Source organism: Caloenas nicobarica, chromosome 16 (genome assembly GCF_036013445.1).
Source record: "Caloenas nicobarica isolate bCalNic1 chromosome 16, bCalNic1.hap1, whole genome shotgun sequence".
NCBI lineage: Eukaryota > Metazoa > Chordata > Aves > Columbiformes > Columbidae > Caloenas > Caloenas nicobarica.
Genome location: NC_088260.1, coordinates 12,339,307 through 12,359,998, shown reverse-complemented (window position 1 = coordinate 12,359,998; position 20,692 = coordinate 12,339,307). Strand labels below are relative to the sequence as shown.

General features: G+C 40.8%; 1 protein-coding gene across 1 annotated transcript in view; it reads left to right on the top strand.

Moving 5' to 3' along the window:
• MED13L (mediator complex subunit 13L) overlaps nucleotides 1-20,692 on the top strand; it is a 187,022-nt gene that overhangs the window by 148,711 nt on the left and 17,619 nt on the right. The window contains exons 15-23 of the mRNA XM_065646184.1: nucleotides 3,326-3,546; nucleotides 6,701-6,906; nucleotides 9,047-9,993; nucleotides 10,628-10,807; nucleotides 12,593-12,816; nucleotides 13,429-13,621; nucleotides 15,575-16,010; nucleotides 17,436-17,655; nucleotides 20,456-20,644. Coding sequence (XP_065502256.1) covers nucleotides 3,326-3,546; nucleotides 6,701-6,906; nucleotides 9,047-9,993; nucleotides 10,628-10,807; nucleotides 12,593-12,816; nucleotides 13,429-13,621; nucleotides 15,575-16,010; nucleotides 17,436-17,655; nucleotides 20,456-20,644 — 2,816 coding nt within the window. The remainder of the gene's footprint in view (nucleotides 1-3,325; nucleotides 3,547-6,700; nucleotides 6,907-9,046; nucleotides 9,994-10,627; nucleotides 10,808-12,592; nucleotides 12,817-13,428; nucleotides 13,622-15,574; nucleotides 16,011-17,435; nucleotides 17,656-20,455; nucleotides 20,645-20,692) is intronic.

Genomic DNA, 20,692 nt, shown 5'->3' with positions numbered 1-20,692 from the left:
GGGAGGGATTTGTTACCCATCTTCATTTGGAAGCTATCCCTTCTATTCTCAATGCAATATTTAATCTCAGTCACCTACACCATTACCATATCCCTCTTTTAAGTGTAAGTCATTCTTCTTTTAAAAGAATTCAAAGAATTGAAAGGTATGACTTACCAATTGCATTATGGTACAACCTGTCTTGGAAGAAAATTGCATTCAGCATTTTACAAAGTCAGGCTGAAATCACCTTCAGGGTTTAATCTAGATGTGGAAGTGCATGATTAAAATTGAAGAGCTAAGTTCTAACTGAAGACACGTTCTCGACCTTTTGCGGGTGGTTATGTTAGAAGTTGTGCTTGTGCCGGCACTACACATGTACAAGGAAGGCTATAGGAGTGCAGGAAACTTGGAAATTAAATTTAGCGTGCCGAAAATTTATGAAGTGCAGATTAAAACAATAGAGCTTTTTTATAAGGACTGTGCCAATAACTATTGCGAGTAACTTTTCTTCTCTGAGATATTTGAGCTTTCTTGCATTTCTTGCACCTGGAAGGAGGTTCCAGCAAGGTGGGTGTCAGTCTCTTTTCCCAAGTAACAAGCGATAGGATGAGGAGAAATGGCCTCAAGTTGCACCAGGGGAGGTTGAGGTTGGATCTGGGGAACAATTTCTTCCCCAAAGGGCTGTCGGGCATTGGAACAGGCTGCCCAGGGCAGTGGTGGAGTCACCATCCCTGGAGGGGTTGAACAGACAGACGGAGATGAGGTTCTCAGGACATGGGGCAGTGCCAGGGATGGGGGAACGGTTGGACTCGATGAGCTTGAGGGTCTTTTCCAACCAAAACGATTCTATGATTCTATTTATGTAGGTGTCATTTCTCTTGAGATGAAAGAGAATTGTGTTATATGTATGTGTGAGAGCAGGCAGGTAAGGATTTTTGGTTTAATACTAACCAATCAAATTATGAATTACAAGTTACTTAGTGGTGAGGAGGAAGAATGTTTGATTTTTGTGTCTGCTATAAGCAGAAATCAAAAATCTCTGCAAATCATTCTTTAATGCCTTCTCATTAACTTTAGCTGCTAATGAGAACAAATTGAGGAGAGGAAAAAACCAGTCTGAAGGAGATGAGTCAGAGTTTTATGGACCTATAAAAGCCATGCTGATTTACTCAAATGTAGAAGTCTGAAGTATACAGACACTGGATTTTGACAGGTTTAGTTGATCCATAGCTTTTTAAAATATGCAAAGCTTTTTCAAGCATGACACACATGAAAATGAATAATGATAGTTAGCCTGTTGCTGTAGGGTTGGGGGATTTTTTCTAATTAAACTTTTTTATGAATCTGCACTGCAGAATTTTGCTAACTGGAGTGAGCTTGAGTGTGAGAAAATGATATCCTCTAGAACTGTATGAAATAAGTTCAATAGATGTACTGCACTTTGGATTTGTAGCTGTCCCCTTGCCACCAGCTGTCAAGGCATGACAGTGTCTGCAGGGAACTGAAACGCCTTGCACATGAGAATAAAGTCCTACTGACCACATTTCATTTCAACCTTCCTTCCTGTCCCCCTTTCTCCGATTTCCAGAGCACGCTGCTCTTTGGTGATAAACAGAGGCAGAGGCTAATCCAGCTGGCAGCCTGAAGAGCGTATTTCATACTGGTATTGCGTGGAAAATAGGGGTTTTTTTTCCATTCTGCTGAACCTGATTTCAACATAATTTATCTTATATAAGGACATGACAAAGGTCTTTTAAATTTTTGATTCAAAGACTGAGAAACAAAGAAAGAAAAAAAGAAAAAAGAGAGCTGAGCGGGAATAATTCATAGCTCATTATTTACTCTACCACTCCAGGTTGTGAAAGACTTCGGGTTCAGCTTTCACTATTATTACTAACAGGTCTCTGTTTTGAGAAGACTTCACCTATTTGAGTTGTTTCAGTTTGTCTAACAAATTAAATAGACTCATTCTCATCTCTGTGCACAAGGGAATGAAGTTCAGGTTTTGGCTCTTGTTAAGGCAGAGTGGAGACACATCTTGAGGTTGCAGCATCCTAAAAAAATGTGCCGTTAGCATATGTATTTGTATACTATATATCACTTCAGTTTTCAAATCCATCACTTATTTCTTTGTTTTTTCAGTTAGTTTCAGAGAGTAGTACTATGTTTCACCAGTTTGGATTTCCACAACACAGTGTTTACCAGTCAGAAATCCTTCTGTATTTATTTACGAATTTTCCGTAATCTTTAGGCCACAAAAGTTTTTGAATACAAGTATGTGTTTGTGTGTTATCAACTCAGGTTCAATGTATGTATAGGAATGGAAACGGAATTGGGCGCTTAGTCTGTCAGAAAAGGTATTTAAGAGGGGACACCTACGGGAATTTACCCTTCTCTGAGTATTTAAACAGTGAATTCACCAGAGTGTTGGTTATGTCCAGAGAATATCTGTCCTAATACAAGTCAGGAAAAGGTAATGTGTATTCCGAATTTTAAGAAAAAGAAGTATGAAAGCTGGTAGCTGGAAAGAAAGAGAATATAGCTGGGGAGAAAATACAAGACTTGATTCTGATCTTTGTTTGATTGCATCAGACCTCATAATGCATTTCTACAGGGAGTTTTTGATTGTTTTGCTTAAAGAAGAAAAATATACAGTGGGTGATTACATTGTGTTCATTTACTGAGAAGTAATTTAGGGATTTTCCTGGCTTAGTGTCATGTAATGCAAAATTGTAATTTTGTGGCTGCTTCTGACACGTGTGTCTTTCAGATGCCTGGCAGATTGATTCTTAAGCAAAATTGCCTGCGTTTGTGTTAGCAACAGTAGCCTGTCTTCTCTTCAGGAGTGATGTTGCCACGGACCAAAAGAGACTCCAATGACTCTGTGTCAGTGGAAAAATGCAGCAAAGTGCATGCGAATTCCAAAATCATCCTGTTTTAGGGCTTGGTATCAGCTCTAAAAAAGGGAAGAAACTACTCTATGCCTCCTTAGTAACAGTTGCTGGGGCGAACTTTGCATTCATGTCGATTAATCTCTTCTATTATGAAATATTTTTTTGTTGCTGTTAAAATTATACATAGGATTTGTGTATCTACCAGTTTGTTGTTTCTGCTGAACAATAAGCTCGCAAAGTATCCCTAGGAATTTTTGCAATGTGTCCCTTGGAGTCAACTTTCCTCTAGGATTAGACTGGTGTCAGAACTCCAGTCAGTCTGTAGAATCTTTGCTAGGTTTTAACTGATGAAATAAGAGCTAGGATTGAGTCAGTCTCTTCTGGTTTATTGGATTTCATTGAGAATTTGTATTTTAATGGTTAACGGTGCATTATTTTATCATGTTTAGCTGTGGCAGATCTCCAAAGGATGTTCCCAACACCACCGTCTTTAGAACAACACCCTGCCTTCTCCCCGGTGATGAGTTATAAAGACGGAATAAGTTCAGAGACCGTGACCGCCTTGGGAATGATGGAAAGTCCCATGGTCAACATGGTTCCAACACAGCTTGCTGAGTTTAAAATGGAGGTGGAAGATGGATTAGGTAGCCCTAAGCCTGAAGAAATTAAGGTAACATGCCAAAAATGTGGTGTTTTTATAATCTCATCTATGTGTGTTTTGATATTTATAAACAAGTCACCTGTGGTCTGTGTAGCAGACTACTTTAACAAATGTGAACTGGATCCGTATAAAGTACATATCAGTCTTTAGTTGGAAAAAAAATTCTTCTCATTAAAAGAGCTTTTTAATTGTTGCCCTGATTTTAACGACTTGTAATTTTATGTTTGTAATGGTTCTGGGTGTTCTGAGGAAACAAACAATATTGTATGTGAAATGTGCCCTATGCCTAACAGAAAAAATGTACATATATGAAAAAACATTGTACTTGTGACTAAGTAGCTGTTAAATGATTTATTTCTTCAGATGGTTTTCCTGTAGCACCTTTTATGTGTAGCCAGTCCTTGCTGCCAGTCTCTGGGGATGCAGCAAGGATAAAATGGTGCATGTGGAAAGGCTGCCTTTTTCTCTCTGAAATGTTGCCTTTTTTGGTTAGGGTTGAAAATCTCTGAGAAAGCCCAGGGGTTGAACTTGCTCTGTTTCTTCTTCAGCTGATGTTACTTCACAAGTTTTAAGGCCAGATGGGACCATTCTTATCTGACTTTCTGTATAACACAGGTCAGGTAATGTCACATAGTTACTCCTATATTGAGTCCTATAGTGTATCTGAATAAAGAACTATTTTTAAATGGGGACTCTACTGCTGGGTACTAGTACTCACCGCCCCGACTTTACATATCGGGATGTATCCATTTTTCCATAGCATCACATAAAAGGACTTAACATAAGCACCTAGTGTACATTGATTTGTATTTCATTGTTCCATCTTTAGCACAGGTTAAGAGGTAGGATAAAATCATTCTGCCTGCTTGTGTGTACTCTGCATTACTTAACTTTTTGGGCCAATTTTTGTCACTTTTGTCAGAAGTTATCGTTATCATATTTCCATGCATGTAGCCTGAGGGGTTTTTTTTAATTTAAAAATACACATTTCTGTGTAGAAATACACATCACCTTGTTCTGCAGCAAGCTCATTTGTACACAGGCAATAAAAAGGGAGATACACACTATAACTCTGTCTTCCTGGTAGTCTCCAACCCTGGATTTTATAGCTTAATTCTTCTCCTTCAGGCCCACCCCGTCCTTCATCTGCCAGAGCAGATTTCAGCAGCCATTCCTCTCCCCAGCACCACCTCCTTTCCTCTCATTTTGTGCTCCTGTGAATGCTGGAATTAACCGAAAGCGTATTTTTAAGCATCTGCATTGCTGAGAGAGCTATACACGGAAAGACGCAGCACTTGCAGTTGCATGGATGAGAAGTGGCTATATATCAATATGAGAATACTGATATATGCATTTATCTTGGTATAAATGATTTAGTCAGCTCTGAATTAGTTAATTTTCCTGCGTGGCAGTAATAGTAAAGTTTAGGCAGACAGGAAGGAAAGCACAGGCAAGCCACAGGGTGACTTTCTCCCTGAGAGCATTCAGTTTTGTCCCTGTCCCTGGGGGCAGTAAGAGAGCTTGTGGGGGGGGGTTATGTCTCTGTGTTATGAGAAAGTGTGTCTGGTCGGAGCCAGGAGTCACCAGCTCCCTGGGCTGCCCGTGATGCTGACACCTCTGAGGGGGCCGAGCTGGTACGGAGCTTTTACACACAATTCTCTTGAGAGAGAGAGAGACTGTGCAGAAGGGGCAGGGAGTTAGTGATAGCTGCTCCCTCCTGAAGCCAGGGAACTGCCTGCCGAGGTAGGCATGGACAGCACAGCCGCTTTGGTGATGCAAAAACTTTGCTTCCTTCTGTCCTAACTTTGCAACTTGAAGCCGTGGTGAGAAAAGGCATTTTCTTGGAGGCTTTACTGAAGTGCAGTTGTCCATTCACCTTGTATAGTTTGTGTATCTGCCAATTTTTATATCGTTAGAGAAGTCTGAAATAAGTTTTTTATAAGGTTTGTAAGACCTTGCCGTGCCACAAACCTTGCGGTTTGTGTTTTGTTTGTGGTTTGGTTTTTTTTCTTTTCTTCTGTTGGTGCAGTAAACAATTTGCTTAAGACTAGGATAATTTGGGCCTAGAAAGAAAATCTGTATTGGAATTTGTTGAGCTGGAAGTTTTGAGTGGGAACAGATTTTAGGGCATCATTGATACTGAAGATATTTTAATCTCCCTCGCAGCCATTTTAGGAGTATTAAAATACATATTTAAATTCTGCCTGGTAACATTTCCAACAGCACAGTCTACTTGCTTTTAAATGTGTCACACCTGCTCATACACACCAGTGGGGGAAACAAGCACCTAAACCCATTGCTAATCATTTTGAGAACATGTAAGTAGATTTCTTGTGCTGAGTATTCAGCAGCTGACGATAGTGATCCACACATTGCTCATCTCTCAACGCTTTACAAGGTGCAAGGGAAAAAATGCAAAGATCTAATGAGATGTTAAATACCGAATGTCTGAGAGAGACTACTGTTACTATTTTAATAATGATTTTTACTTTGCAGTAGTGCCTCAAAAGGATTAGCTCTTTTCTTCTGAAAGAAACTTGGAGTAGCTCTAGAAACTCTGGCTGAAGTTCTTGTCATCATTCTCTGCAAACAAACATGACAGTCAATGAAAGTCCAGTTTGACTGGACTTCATTGATATTTAATATTATGTCTCCTATATTGTTTATATATAGTTGCTATTTGGCATGTGTAAAGTGTCCACTGTTATTACTTGGATGATATTCATCCCCAACGGGGTTATGCAGAGAGGCTGACTTCAGGCACTTCAGTCACACTGTGCCTCAGCCTCTCCATTGTCACACAGAAGTCTTGCAAAGAACAATCTTTTAAGTGCCTAAATTAGGTGCTTAAAATGAGGTAGTATGAAAATTTCATAGTGCACTAGTCACTTTTTAGACTAATTTAAGACAAGCTATGTCCAATCTGATTGTAAAATCTGCTGCCATTGAAGTTGTGTAGCATCAGTGTAACAAGGAGCCTCAGCTGAGTTTCCTTGAAGGAACTGCTGTTGAATGTCTTGTAGAATGAGTAAATATACGTAATTTGGGAAAAAAATGCAGTCGTAGAGGGTTCAAACAGTACAATAGGTTTTAATTAAAAATAAATAAATACAAAGAACAACCTTACCATATTGTTGTAAACCATGTCATTTGGATGTTGCAGGATTTTTCATACGTGCACAAAGTTCCATCATTTCAACCTTTTGTGGGCTCCTCCGTATTTGCTCCACTGAAGATACTGCCAAGTCAGTGCCTCCTACCTCTGAAGGTACCCGATGCCTGCATTTTCAGGCCTTCTTGGGCTGTTCCTCCTAAAATTGAACAACTTCCTTTGCCACCTACAGCCACTTTCATTAGAGATGGCTACAAGTAAGTACGGTCTTGCAGGAAATTAGTTTGTCATGACCATACCTAAAATGGCTCATTACCTAAAATTTTTGCATATATTAACAATGCTTTACTACACACCAGAACCAGAAAGTATTTTAAAACTTATAATTTTGTCATTGTCTCAGATCAAAAAAGTTCTGCGAGTAGGAACATTTGAATTAGAAACAGCTTTTGGAAATTGGTGGTGTTAGAGGATGTGTCCACTACACTCTTAGTGCTTTTAAAAGAACAGGAACGTGGTGCTTGAATTAATTGCAATTTCTGATACAGGAAGATATTCTAATTCAACATAAACAGAAGTGTTAGGGAATAAAATGAATGCCTGTGACAACTCTCTCCTCCGTGTTCTCACGTTAATGCTTCTGAATTCTTGTGATTTAACGGAGCTGGTGGGATGTATGTTATCCTCCCCTTTCGAAATACTAACAGAAAAGATGCCAAGTCTCTCTTCAGCATGAGAGCGCTGTGACCTATAAGCAGAGACCATTATTAAATTTAAAAGCTTGTATTCCTTACACAGGTCTCAGAAATAAGCAATGTTTATGGGAGAAATTCATTGCTAGAGATTTTGAAAGCTATCAAGAATTTGTACTGTTAAATCTATAAAACCTCTTCAAAGGCATAATAGTAGTACAGAGGTCTCCAGCTGCACCGCATTCATTTCTAGGGGAAGTAGCCTGTATCTTTAAATCAGGCTGTAAATCCTTCAGTCCTTTTCCAGCTCCAAAGGATCCTTCAGTGTTCTCAGAAGAACTGCAAAAAAGAAATTGTAAACCTTTGATTGTGCCTAGGGAGCAATTTAATTCCCAGGTTTTTTCGTAATAGTAACTGATTCACCAGGCCTGAGCTGGTTATTAATTTCAGGTATTTGTTGGGGGAAAAAACCCTTTCATTTTCAATGTAATCCAATTAGAGTGAAGATTATTACTGCAGGCTTCCAACAGAGTGGTGATTGCCAATCGAGGTTTCTAGGTCACCTTTTCTTATTAGTCTGAGGCGTTCAGTATGCTTCAGATTCACAACTCCTTCAAACCTTTGTTCTTTTTCTTTTTTTAGCTTCTCTTGGTTTGAGTTGGACATACATCAATTCAGGTTAACCCTAAAATGATTCTTAGGAATAAGGTCTTCACTATTTTCCTTTTCAAGTCACTAACAATATGTGAGAATTAAAATAATACTCCTTTTAAATAACACAAAATACACAGTTAAGAACAAACATAAAGAAAACCCGTTTCCCCTCCTTTATCAAGAGACTCATTGAGTTCTTACACTTTTTCCTCGCCCTAATATGTAACAAACACATTTCAAGAAAATTGAGCAACTTAGTAGCAACTTGGAAACAGAAAAGTTAAAGACCTTATTCTTTTGATTGGCTCCATATTACCTGTTTCATGATATAACAAGTCATTCCAAAGAGAAGATAGATCTCATGGGAAAGTACAAACTGTTCTTCTGTCACTTTAATTTAGCAGAAAATGACAAAAAACAGTAATAAAAACCAGTCATGACAGGAGATGCCCCAAAACCATGATTATTAGTGTTACTGGACTAAGAGTTTGTAATGGAATGTGTCACGTTGTGCTGTCGACTGCGTAATCCTAAATGAGGATTTGCATTTATAGTATCGGAAATGCTGTTACCAGTTGCATTACCACCATGAGGCAGCACCGTGGGTGTGCCACATGCATGACTTCTGACAGCTGTTCGAATTGATAATTCTGAAATTAACATTTCTATGTCTGAAATATTTTCCCTATTTCCACTGAGGTATATCTCTTTACAGATAATTGTGTTTAAAACAACAGTTACAATTCTTCCTCTTTTCCCTAGAAGAGTTACAGATATTGCAGACTCATAGAATAGTTGGGGTTGAAGGGACCTTCCCAGCTCATCCATCCAACCGCTGCTGCGAGCAGGGACATCTTCACCCAGCTCAGGTTGCCCAGAGTAAAAGTTTACGAGCAGAATGTCTGAAGGTGTTTTTTCTTTACTACGGTTACCATGAATCCTTTCGGTTTTCACTGTCTCCTTGTATTTAAAATAAGTTTTGACAAAGTCAGCCTTCACAGCCAACCACTTTGTGATGGCATTTGACTCTGATTTCCTATATTTCTTGCAGCAATGTGCCTAGTGTTGGGAGTTTGGCCGACCAAGACTATCTTCAGATGAACACTCCTCAGATGAATACACCAGTGACGCTAAACAGTGCTGCTCCGGCCAGCAACAGCGGAGCAGGAGTTCTGCCGTCACCAGCAACTCCCCGCTTCTCTGTCCCTACCCCGCGCACTCCCCGGACCCCACGGACGCCTCGAGGTGGGGGTACGGCAAGTGGTCAAGGATCTGTCAAGTACGACAGCACAGATCAAGGTTCACCTGCTTCTACCCCTTCTACGACACGACCACTGAATTCTGTGGAGTCGGCCACTGTTCAGCCCATCCCAGAAGCCCACAGCCTCTACGTCACCTTGATTCTTTCAGACTCTGTGTTGAACATCTTCAAAGACCGTAACTTCGATAGTTGTTGTATATGCGCCTGTAATATGAATATTAAAGGTGCGGATGTTGGATTATACATCCCAGATTCATCTAATGAGGATCAGTACCGTTGCACCTGTGGCTTTAGCGCTATTATGAACCGCAAATTAGGTTATAACTCTGGGCTCTTCATTGAGGATGAGCTGGATATTTTTGGCAAGACCTCAGACATTGGCCAAGCTGCAGAAAGACGACTGATGATATGTCAAAGCAACTTGATCTCTCAGATGGGAGAGGGAGCTAAAAGGACCCAGGAACCTCCCATGAGCCTCCTCCTCCTCCTCCAGAACCAGCACACGCAGCCTTTCACATCTCTGAGCTGCTTGGATTATATGTCCTCCAACAATCGCCAGACGCTGCCGTGTATGAACTGGAGCTACGACCGGCTGCAGGCCGACAGCAACGACTCCTGGGTGGAATGCTTCAACGCGCTGGAGCAGGGCCGGCAGTACGTGGACAACCCCACCGGCGGAAAAGTGGATGAAGCCCTAGTGAGAAGTGCCACTGTGCATTCTTGGCCTCACAGCAATGGTATGAGTCAGAACAGATACTCTTTTTTTTCTTTGAGACTTCTATCAATTTGTTTGAAACTTGCCACTTGTGAGCCACTGATCTTTATGTGGAGTTTGATATGCATAAAAGTATTCTAGAAATAAAGTATATTTCTGAAAGCTTTATAAATTACATGTAAAATACCGATACTCCAGTTTTCCTTAGACGTTGTGGTCTAAATTTGTAAAAATCTGTGGAAGTTCATTAGTCTGAAGGAGGGGTGCAGAACAGATTCAAGTACTGAGAGAAGGGCAGAATTATGGCCCCTTTTTTTTTTTTGGAGAACAGTATAAGCAGTCAGCAGAAAAGACCTGCTCTGTATGAAAGTGCCACCAAGTAAAAAAAGTGATTTTATAATCAAATATTCCATGTTTATATGCTGAGGTTGCTCTGACTACTTATGAACATTGAAAGGGATGTGTAAGTGATATGATGACAGCTTTATTTTTGTCATGTTTTCACAAAGTACCGCATGAAATTCCATTAAGCTAATTAGAGTTGTACAAATGAGTGTTGTGAAGAACAAAGCAAAAGAACGATTAATCGAAAAATGCCGCCACCTCAAAATAATTCCTCCTGTTCCTCACTGACAATGCCACTCTGTCGTTCGCAGTGCTGGACATCAGCATGCTGTCCTCCCAGGACGTGGTGCGCATGCTGCTCTCGCTGCAGCCCTTTCTGCAGGACGCCATCCAGAAGAAGCGAACGGGCAGGACGTGGGAGAACATCCAGCACGTGCAGGGACCGCTCACCTGGCAGCAGTTCCATAAGATGGCAGGACGGGGAACCTACGGTACATATGTTGGGTTATATGCCAACAGCTAAAATGAAAGCGTAGTTGGCTAGAAATGTGCGTTTTCTTCTGGAAATAAGTAGAACAAATGGGCTCTTTAGATAGCTTTTTTTTTTTTCTTTTTTTTCTTTTGGGCTCTTCAGATACTTTTTGTTCAAATGCTTTAAAAGGCATTCGAAGCACATGCTTGAATACTGTCGTGGAGGTTTTACGCTTCCAGTTTGACTTTTTACAGAATGCAGAAATGCTGGGTGAGGATCACACTCGCTATCTGAATCTGTATTTTGGCTTGTACTGAAACTAGCTGGTGTATAAATAACGTGCAGAGAGGCAGGTGTTAAAATTGTACCAAATCATAATGGGGAAGAGGGGCTTGCTGAGCTATAAAAATACACAAAAAGTGGGCATGTTTTCTGCACTAAGAGCTTTGCTTGTTCTAAGGGTTCCCATACACTTAATAAGTTTCAGTTTAAGTATCTCCTTGTTACAAGTGACAATTCCAGAAAATACAAATCGCAAAATAGATTTTGTACGTGCACATTTAGAATCATAGAATCATTTCAGTTGGAAGAGACCATCAGGATCATCGAGTCCAACCATAACTTGACTTTAGCACTAAACCACGTCCCTAAGAACCTCATCTAAATGCCTTTTAAACCCCTCCAGAGATGGTGGTGCAAAATAATGACTGACCTTTAAATATGTATTTCCCGCCTGCAGTTTATTGCAGTCTTAACCAACTTGCTTAGTTTTTTCCTACAGTTCCACCATGCTTTGCTTTATTTTCTGTGTTGGTATTTAATATATTGCTGCTTTCCTTTGGGGATAGGACAACTTGTGATAACTACAGTTCCTCTCTAAAGCTGTTGTGCTTCACAAGGAGTACTTCTAATCTAATAATATTTCCAGCATTTGTAGCTTTAAGAGTTAGGATTTGCCAATTGTTACCAGAGAATAAAATCGAAATTACCATATAGTAAGTAGAAGAGCCTTTGTAGATTCAATAATTTTTACTGAATATTGACTTTTTAATAAAGTTAGATTTTATTCTGCAGGAACTACTTGGGTATATTTTCACTTCAAATATTCAACAATATTTCTTCTAATGAGCACAGTGTGTGGGAGATGCCCTGTCCCACGGGATCGGTGGCAATCCTCTCTGCTGGGACAGCCGGGGCTCCGGGGCACTTCCCATGGAGAGCAGCAGGAGGCAATTTTTAGAATTATGGTAACTTTGTGTAGTATTATATGCCTGGGAATAAGTTCGCCAAATCCTTTTACTTAGTGATTTTGCACAACCAGGTGGAGGTAGATGAACAACTATAAAATCTGATTTTATGTATTCACATTATTACTTTTGGTTGCATAGGAGCTCATGAGATGTGGTTTTGAGTAAAACCAGGAGATTAAGCCTTGGGAAGGGCAGTACATGTATTTACGGTTACATGAAAGATGGTTTATTGCAGCTTTCTAGGAAAGTTTAAATGGTCCTTGGATTGGGTCCCTCCGCTTTGGCTGACTGAACTTCGATTTTATGACATTTCTTAAATACCAAATAAATCTTTCTTCTCCTTTATTATTTTTTTTCCAAGGAAAAAAACTGTGGGAGAACATGGTGTCTCAGGCATAAGTCAGCCTTGGTATATGTTTCCACACTATGGTCAAACTTCTAGGAAACTCGGCATGGGAAGGGATGAGTTATTTCCAATATGCCTGTAAAAGAACCCACTGCAGTTAAACCGGTTATTTTAACTTTTTTTTTCTTTCTCTTTTTTTTCTTTGTAGGCTCTGAGGAATCTCCTGAGCCTCTTCCGATCCCAACTTTACTTGTGGGTTATGACAAGGACTTCCTGACAATCTCTCCGTTCTCCTTGCCGTTCTGGGAGAGGCTGTTGCTGGACCCGTATGGGGGCCATCGGGATGTCGCCTATATCGTGGTGTGTCCAGAAAATGAGGCCTTGCTCGACGGAGCCAAAACTTTCTTCAGGGACTTGAGTGCTGTATATGAGGTTAGAAAGAGGAACCACACTGAATTATTTCTTTTGAAGTGTCACTTCTGCTCTACTGCACGTTCAATGGGAGAAATCCATGTTTTTTAAACAGTAACAATGATTTGAACCAGGATATCTTTCATTTTGAGGACTTTCTGTGCTTTCAGAGTCCAAGAATACTAACTAATTGAGTTGTACTGTGATTCTCTGTGCATTTCAGAGTGTTTGTTGCCATCTGCTCTTTCCACTACTTGTTCTCTTCTTTTACAGAGGGTATAACACTAGTATTAATACAGTTGCAACCTAACGCATGAAGGCCCAACCAAACCTAAAGAGCAGGGACTAAATTAAAGAAACTTGTTTCCTTGCAATTGCTCAGCTGGAGATAAAACCATTCCCTGTTTTTTGCATGCACATCATGCACTACTGAATCTGTAAGATTACTTTGAAACCTTAGTTTTGCTGTAAGCTCAATTCAAGTCAACAGATAAATGTAGCCTTTTGGTTTTGTATTTATTAAGAAGCCACCAGACGTGTGCTGGTAATGAAGGGTTTACACTACAAACCAGTTTGCATAACTTATCCAGGTGCTTGGCACCTAGTGACGAGCATTTCTTCTTTCCTCACCAGATGTGTAGACTTGGCCAGCACAAACCCATCTGCAAAGTGTTACGTGATGGGATTATGCGGGTGGGAAAGACTGTGGCACAAAAGCTGACGGATGAGCTCGTGAGCGAGTGGTTCAACCAGCCTTGGGGCACCGAGGAGTGCGACAATCATTCCAGACTGAAACTTTACGCGCAAGTTTGCCGGCATCACCTAGGTAAGGACCACGGCACTAGCAAGGCTGGTTTGTTTTCTGTAGGTATTTTAGGGGTTATTTGCAGTAGGTGGAAAATGGGACTTTTGCTTAAGGTACAGATTACAATCCATTCAAAAATAAAAATGGTATTGTGAGGCTTTATCTTAATTTCTTAATCCTTCCATGTTAAATTTGCCTACTTTCGAAAGTTTTGTAGTTGTTTATCAGTCTGGTGATCATGTCAGAGATTCAAAAGCCAATCCTTATCTTTTTAGAAAAGGCAGTTTGGTATGAAATGTTTGTATGTCTCAAAGACCTTCCACGCAAGACTCAATGTATAAATTGATCTTGTTTATGTGCTACTGATACGTATCATCGCACCAGTGTGACTGAATGATGTGCGTGGTGCCTTCAGGCATAACATTCATAAAAGAGGCGAGTTCACTAAAACGCTGCACAGGAAGAATGGGTTAACACAGGTGAAAAAGAGAAAGTAACAGTATCTTCAGTCTGCTGGGTGCCGATACTTGGAAACACCTTATCCCAAAAGCATGGTCTCCTCTGGACCTCACGTAGGCTCATTTCCATCCTGAAACAGTGGCACATTTTAAAAGATTCGTCTTTTTGTTATGGCAACCTGCCGTATTTTTTCTTGTGTAACCTAACATCAGGTGTGCTTGTTTCAGGAAGGAGTGTAGAATCTAAGAGTATGGAAGGGTATGAACTTCGTCTGGTCCTGGCCAAGTCCCTGGACCCATCTAACATCGCTCCCAGATTTCATGTGGGGACAGACACGGTTGTTCCCCTCCAGAATGGATACAGAGGCAACGTAACATGTATTGTTTATGTGACTGAGAAATGGGCTTGTAGCACAAGGCACAGACCCATCCAAAACATCACTGGAAATATATTTGCCGAGCCAGTGCTGGTCGGCAAGGCAGGCAGGATCACAGACCACCACCCGTGTCAGTGTTTCATGCTTGAGCTGAAGTGTGCAAACTACTTTTTTGTTGTTGTTTAAAAGTAGCCAGGAACTTTTACGTGGTTTCTTGAAAAGTGCTCGCTCTCTTTGCTCTGAAAGGCGTGACAATTCTTGAGTCTGCGTCCTTTGAGGACTAGTGATCTGGTTTTGGAAAAAAGTTTAAGCAAACATACCAGAGTTAGCTGGGCAGCTCTACAGACTGCTGAATGCTCGTGCCATCCTTTAGGGAAAGCTTGGCAGAACAGGCTAGGGCTCATCTCTCTCAAATGACCCTGTTGCCTCATTCAGTCTGCTTTTACTTGTGATTTACCACCTAATGGGAAGGGAGGAATTATTACAATACTGTTTAACATAAATAGCCCAGGCTTACACGCAGAAATGTGCAGCGTGTGCAGAGGCCGGCTGAGGAATCGGGCTTTTCAATTTGCACCTGAGGCACCTGGCAGGGCAGTGCTGGAAACCTCCCCTGCTGGTGATGTACCACCACTGGGAGTAAATAAATAATAAAGCATAATTTACTTTTTTTTTATTCATTTACTACTTAAAAATAATCCCTGTGATAGGTCTTTTTCTGGTACTGAGGAGCAGAAATAACTATATTGAAGTTTGCCATTATTGTAGCTCAGGTAAAAAGGTCTTTTCTATTTTCAGTCTGATGAAGATAACCTGTAGTAGATTTCAAAGCTGAATGCTATATAGAGCTGTTACCACAACACAATCTAGCCAGAGGTAATGACACGTCAGTACCAACTTCAATTCACCAAGCTCCGCGAAGTCACTCCTGTTTTTAAAGACATTCGATTCATGTCAGTTAGAACTGAAACCCTGAAGAATGGATTCCAAAGTAAATATTTATAATGGAGATTATATTCACTTAGCATTTGTATTATTGTAAAACCACAGAAAATATTGTCTGACTCTATGGCAAGTGCAGCTCACTTTGATCTGGCTGGCTGTCATTAATCTCGTTCCTCCCTTATCTGCTCTTTCAGCACCTTACTTAGCCACTCTGCAGCTCGACAGCAGCCTGTTGCTACCACCGAAGTACCAAACGCCCGCGAGCCAGACACAGCCAGTACCTGGGAACGCTGGACCTGTGCCCCCAAACTCAGCGTGTCTGTCAGCGGCGGGGGCAGCGCCAGCGGGCAGCTCTTTCAGCTCCACCCCGGGCGGTGGCACCACGAGCCTGCCCGCGGGGAGCAGCTCATCTTCCGGATCCTCCGTGCCACAGCTGGCGACATCTTCTGCAACACCCGGCGTTAACCAGATGAACACGACCGCTACGCCCGGCTTCAGCGGGAACATCGGGTCAGGGCAAAACACCAGCACTGGGGGAAACACGGCAGAGCGTGCACAGGGAAGCACAGGTCCTGGAGGAGAGACAGAATTGGGCCAAAATCCACCACAACAGCAGGAAGGACAGGAAGGGTGAGTTACTTAAGTGCTCAAATCACTCAAAGTACTTCTGATGAAATCCACTGTTCACCTGCTGTCATACAACTCATAACCTTTTAGCCTTCTGTAAATCCTTGAAAGGAGAGGAGCCTCTGCCATGTGGAGCCCTGCTGGCCAGGTGTAAATGAAGCAGGGCCCATTTTTATTTGTTCGTAGTAGTTACTGATAAAGGGGAGTTGGAAAAAACAAATCTTCCTTTTTTCATGACAAGAAACAAAGCTTGATTCAACTGCGTGAACATGGGGTGGCGCAGGGCTGGCCGAGGTGCCTCAGGATGCTCCCTGGCCTGCGTCTGCAGAACAAGGGGAGCATCAGGTGTCTCGCAGGTTCTGTGCCGGATCTGCTGGCTCAGCCTCACCTGCGCCAGGTACCGCAGGATGTGTCCTGTGCCTGAATGCGACTCCATTTCCCCTGGAATGTTAACAAAGTGCAATCCACGGATTTTTTTTGTAATTTGCTTGCAGTGCAAGTATTTTACAAGCAGGTATACTGTGAGGAAACAGGATTATATTGCTGTTACTTTAAAATGAATTTTAGCGGCACAACTTTTTTAAAGACTTCATTATAAATAGTCATCCATCAAACATAAAAAAATAGGAAAATGTTTTTTAAGATGTTATGTAAGTAACTTCCTGAATGAACATGGTTTTCATTGCTGTCATAATAATGCATATTACTAATAGTCATGATATATGTTATGGAGTTCCTGAATCTTAAGTGAAAAGCCCACATCCTGTTGTAGTTCGGGTTATCCTTCAGACAGCTGTTCACTGGATCTACACAAAATACCGTTTTATCAACTGCAGCACGATTTCTGACAAAGTCTGAGCTGCTTTTTATCACTTACAGATGTTGAGCCTCCTATTCATGGTTGAGGCACAGAGGAGTGTTTTACCAAGTGAAAAAATGTTCAGTTGCTCCTTCCATTACCAATGGAGGTTTTTCTGGAACTAAACAGAGGATCTCAGTCTCCAGGAATATTACTTGGGCACTTTTCCTCACTTCTCAGTTCCTACTCTTCCTCTTCCACCTCTCCCAGCAGAAAACCCTAAACAGCACCAGAAACCAGGCATGCACACACAGAAAAGCTCACAGAGCTAATATTAGTCAACTTTTCTGTATTCTTCCGACGTAATCTATTCTGATTGCATTAAATGAGATGTTAGACTTTAAGTATCTTTAATGCATAATTAATAACAGGTGATTTGGATTAACAGCTGCTGCGAGTAGAAGTCATCTCTCCTCAGTACTGTTGTCATGGTTTTTAGTTTTGCTTCTGAACTTAAGAATCAGTCACTCCCCTCTTCCTCCTGCGCTTCAGCCTTGCACGCCTTTACGGAACAACAGTAATTGACAGTTGTAACTTGCCTTTGAATTTACCGGCGTATGTGTCTCCAGTGTTCCAGAGAGGGAGAGAATAGGGATTCCCACGGAAGCGGAGTCTGCGGACAGCAATGCCTACCCTCCCGCCGTCGTCATCTACATGGTGGATCCTTTTACCTACACTGCAGATGAAGAATCTGCCTCAACCAACTTCTGGCTGTTAAGTTTGATGAGATGCTACACAGAAATGTTGGATAACTTGCCTGAGAATATGAGGAATTCTTTCATTCTCCAGGTAATTCTGCTTTCCTCTTCACGCTGTAGAGTCGTTCTATCCCAGCATACTTTTGATAAGTACGCTATGCTAAAAGATACAAAATGGAAGATAATATAGAAAATTACAAATGTGGTTTGTAAGGTGAGGTTTACACATTATTTTGTTGACCATACAAATCTATATATTAAAAAGATGCTTGCTTTTATTTTGATGAGGAAATGAATTTGAGGCAGCCAGTTCCCTTGCATCCAATCTGTGGCATGGTTCTAGCAATCCTATATACCAGATGCTTCCTGAAGAGGGACCTCAGTTCTTTAAGTTGCGACTTCAGTTGCCATTGCCAAAAACGTCCACTTGTTCCTTTGGTTACTTTGCACATCGAGTTGTTTGCTTTTTATATTCTCTTGTTTTATACTGTTTAATGTAAAAGAAGCATGTGAAACCAGGCATTTAATGCATAATTTAACTATTGTATTGTTATTATCTGCTTCTTAAAAATAATTTACCATGGAACTTGGCATATAATAATAGTTCCTTACTATGGAATTACTTTAAGAATTGAATTTGTGTCGTCAGAGCTTGGCCTGTTGCCCAGACTGCCGGCATTCTGTCCTGCCTCGGTTTTCACAGCCGCGCAGGCCGAATAAACGGGGGAGAACGGGAGGCCGGAGATGAGGAGCTCTGTGTGTGTGTGTCACGTGAATGATTTCCATGTACCGTATTCATGTATGCTCAACTTGGCTTTAAAGTATTTTCATTCGAATTATTAATTACAGAAAAAAAAAAAAAGAGAAGTTATTATAGTGTCTCAAAGGGGGCGTGGAAAACATTTGTCATTTTTGGTAATCCCGACCTCATCGTTCCCTGAAATGATGGGGGAAAACTCTCACCAAAATATTTCAAGCTTGGGGATGAACTGAAAATCAGATTCACAACTTCATATGGTGATAGACCACAGGTAATTTGATCGATTCAGGCCTGAAGATATTCAATATCAGTGGCTATTTTATTTTTAGTATCTGAAATACAAGAACACGGAAACTGTATATTGAAATTGTATCGTAGTCCGTATAAGACAACTGCTAATGGGCTTACCAGCTCTAAGTACTGCTTATTTTCTGAGCACTTACCAGTTGTTTCTCAGAAGCTGTGGCATTTTGCCACTTTAAGTCAAAATAGTAGACAATTTTCTCTAAGTAAAGAGTAACATAATATAGATACCAGCACAATATTCTCACTGCTGTACCACAGTATACACAAATATACAGTTATTTCAAAACAAACCCCAAACGTTTCTAGATTTATTACAATTCATATACAGAGTGGAAAAGCCCTTCTTCTGATGTTCTTGGAGAAAGAAGTTGTCTTTTAAAAAGACACAGTTGCATTTAGTAAGGAGAATATGCTACCAAAGCTCCAATGGTTTAAGCAAGAACCATAGAGCAGAAAAAGTTTTGCGATACTCAAGTTTTATTACTACTGAAAATAAAAGAATGTTAAAAGAATCTGCTTGGGTCTGTTAGTGTTAAATACAACAGTATTTTGTATTGACAGTTTCTGCTCCAAAGATCTCACTGTTGAAAAGAAAAGACATTTCACAGCCACGTGTAGGACATTGTATGTCTTACAGTACATTAAAAAAATAGTTTGCAGGGATACAGTTCTGATTTTAAAAATGATTTGAACTGAAAATATTATTTTTGTTACGCTTTGTTTACTTCTGAAGGAATGTTGTGCCCTTTTTCCCCCCTCCTCCTGCAGTGCAGGACGCTCTTACCCACCCAACTCGCATCTCACATCTTACCCCAGTTCTGTTTCTTGCTGGTTGAACGTGTACATCTAGCGTCTTGCTTCACATTACTTTCTGAAACAAAACTGAACAGCAGCATAAGATTGCTGAGATTCCACTGTTTACTAAACTGAAAAGGAGAAATAACCACATAAATCATTATAACAGAGTCTTAATTCTGCTCTCTACGGTCTCCTTTAGGAATGACAGGGCAGTGCTGGTTCCCACATGAAAGCAAATAGTGATTCTGAGCACAGACTGTAACCAAACCTGCCTAAACACAGAGTTCAGAATGCCCAGACTATGTAGGAAAGGCCACCCACAAATGAAGATGTTGTTTAGAAAAACAGTTCTAAACAATCAAGTGTTTGGGCGTTTGGACTGGGGATTCAAAAAATTAAAATAAAAAACTACCGCCAAGTTTCATGGTATTGCTTTTAATAGCCACTAGAACTTACCTGTGGTGTACTTTGATGAATGTTATATATGTAATGAATGATGTGCCATTCTCACATTACAGTATGAATGAGAAAAGTGGACTTCAGAAAAATAAGACTTGACTGGGGAAAATAGTCTCTTCTTTTTGTGTAGTTGATTGGGTTTCTCATTCAATTATGTTTATATCACAGAAAGCAAAATTCCTTTATAGTTTCTAGTGAGCTGTTTCTCAGCTCTCATTGCTGTATTATAGAGCTATTTAGTTATTGTTGTCTTATAAGAAGATTCTTCTGTCATAGTGGACAGTAGGAGTCTTAACTTTCTGAGAGGTTTTGTATCCTTAAATACATCATTGTAACGCAAACAGCCGTTTTGGATCAGGCAGTATAGCGGCTGAATGTTGCAGCTGTTCATGCAAAAGGGCAGTAGCCCTGCTGGAAAACTCCAGCTACTGTACTGCAAATAACTGACCACCGTGTTCAAAGTGTCACGCTTGTTAAATGACAAGTGAATGCGGGAATCAGGTTTGATATTAACGAACAATTTTCTGAAGACTTTCAGTCACGTTTTATTGTTTCTATGAATCTACAGATCGTGCCTTGCCAGTACATGCTGCAGACAATGAAGGACGAGCAGGTTTTCTACATCCAGCACCTGAAGTCGCTGGCGTTCTCGGTGTATTGCCAGTGCCGGAGGCCGCTGCCCACCCAGATCCACATCAAGTCTCTCACGGGCTTTGGCCCCGCTGCCAGCATTGAGATGACCCTCAAAAATCCCGAGGTTAGTATCGGTGTCAAGGAAGTGAAAGCCTCTTAATAAACTGTAACC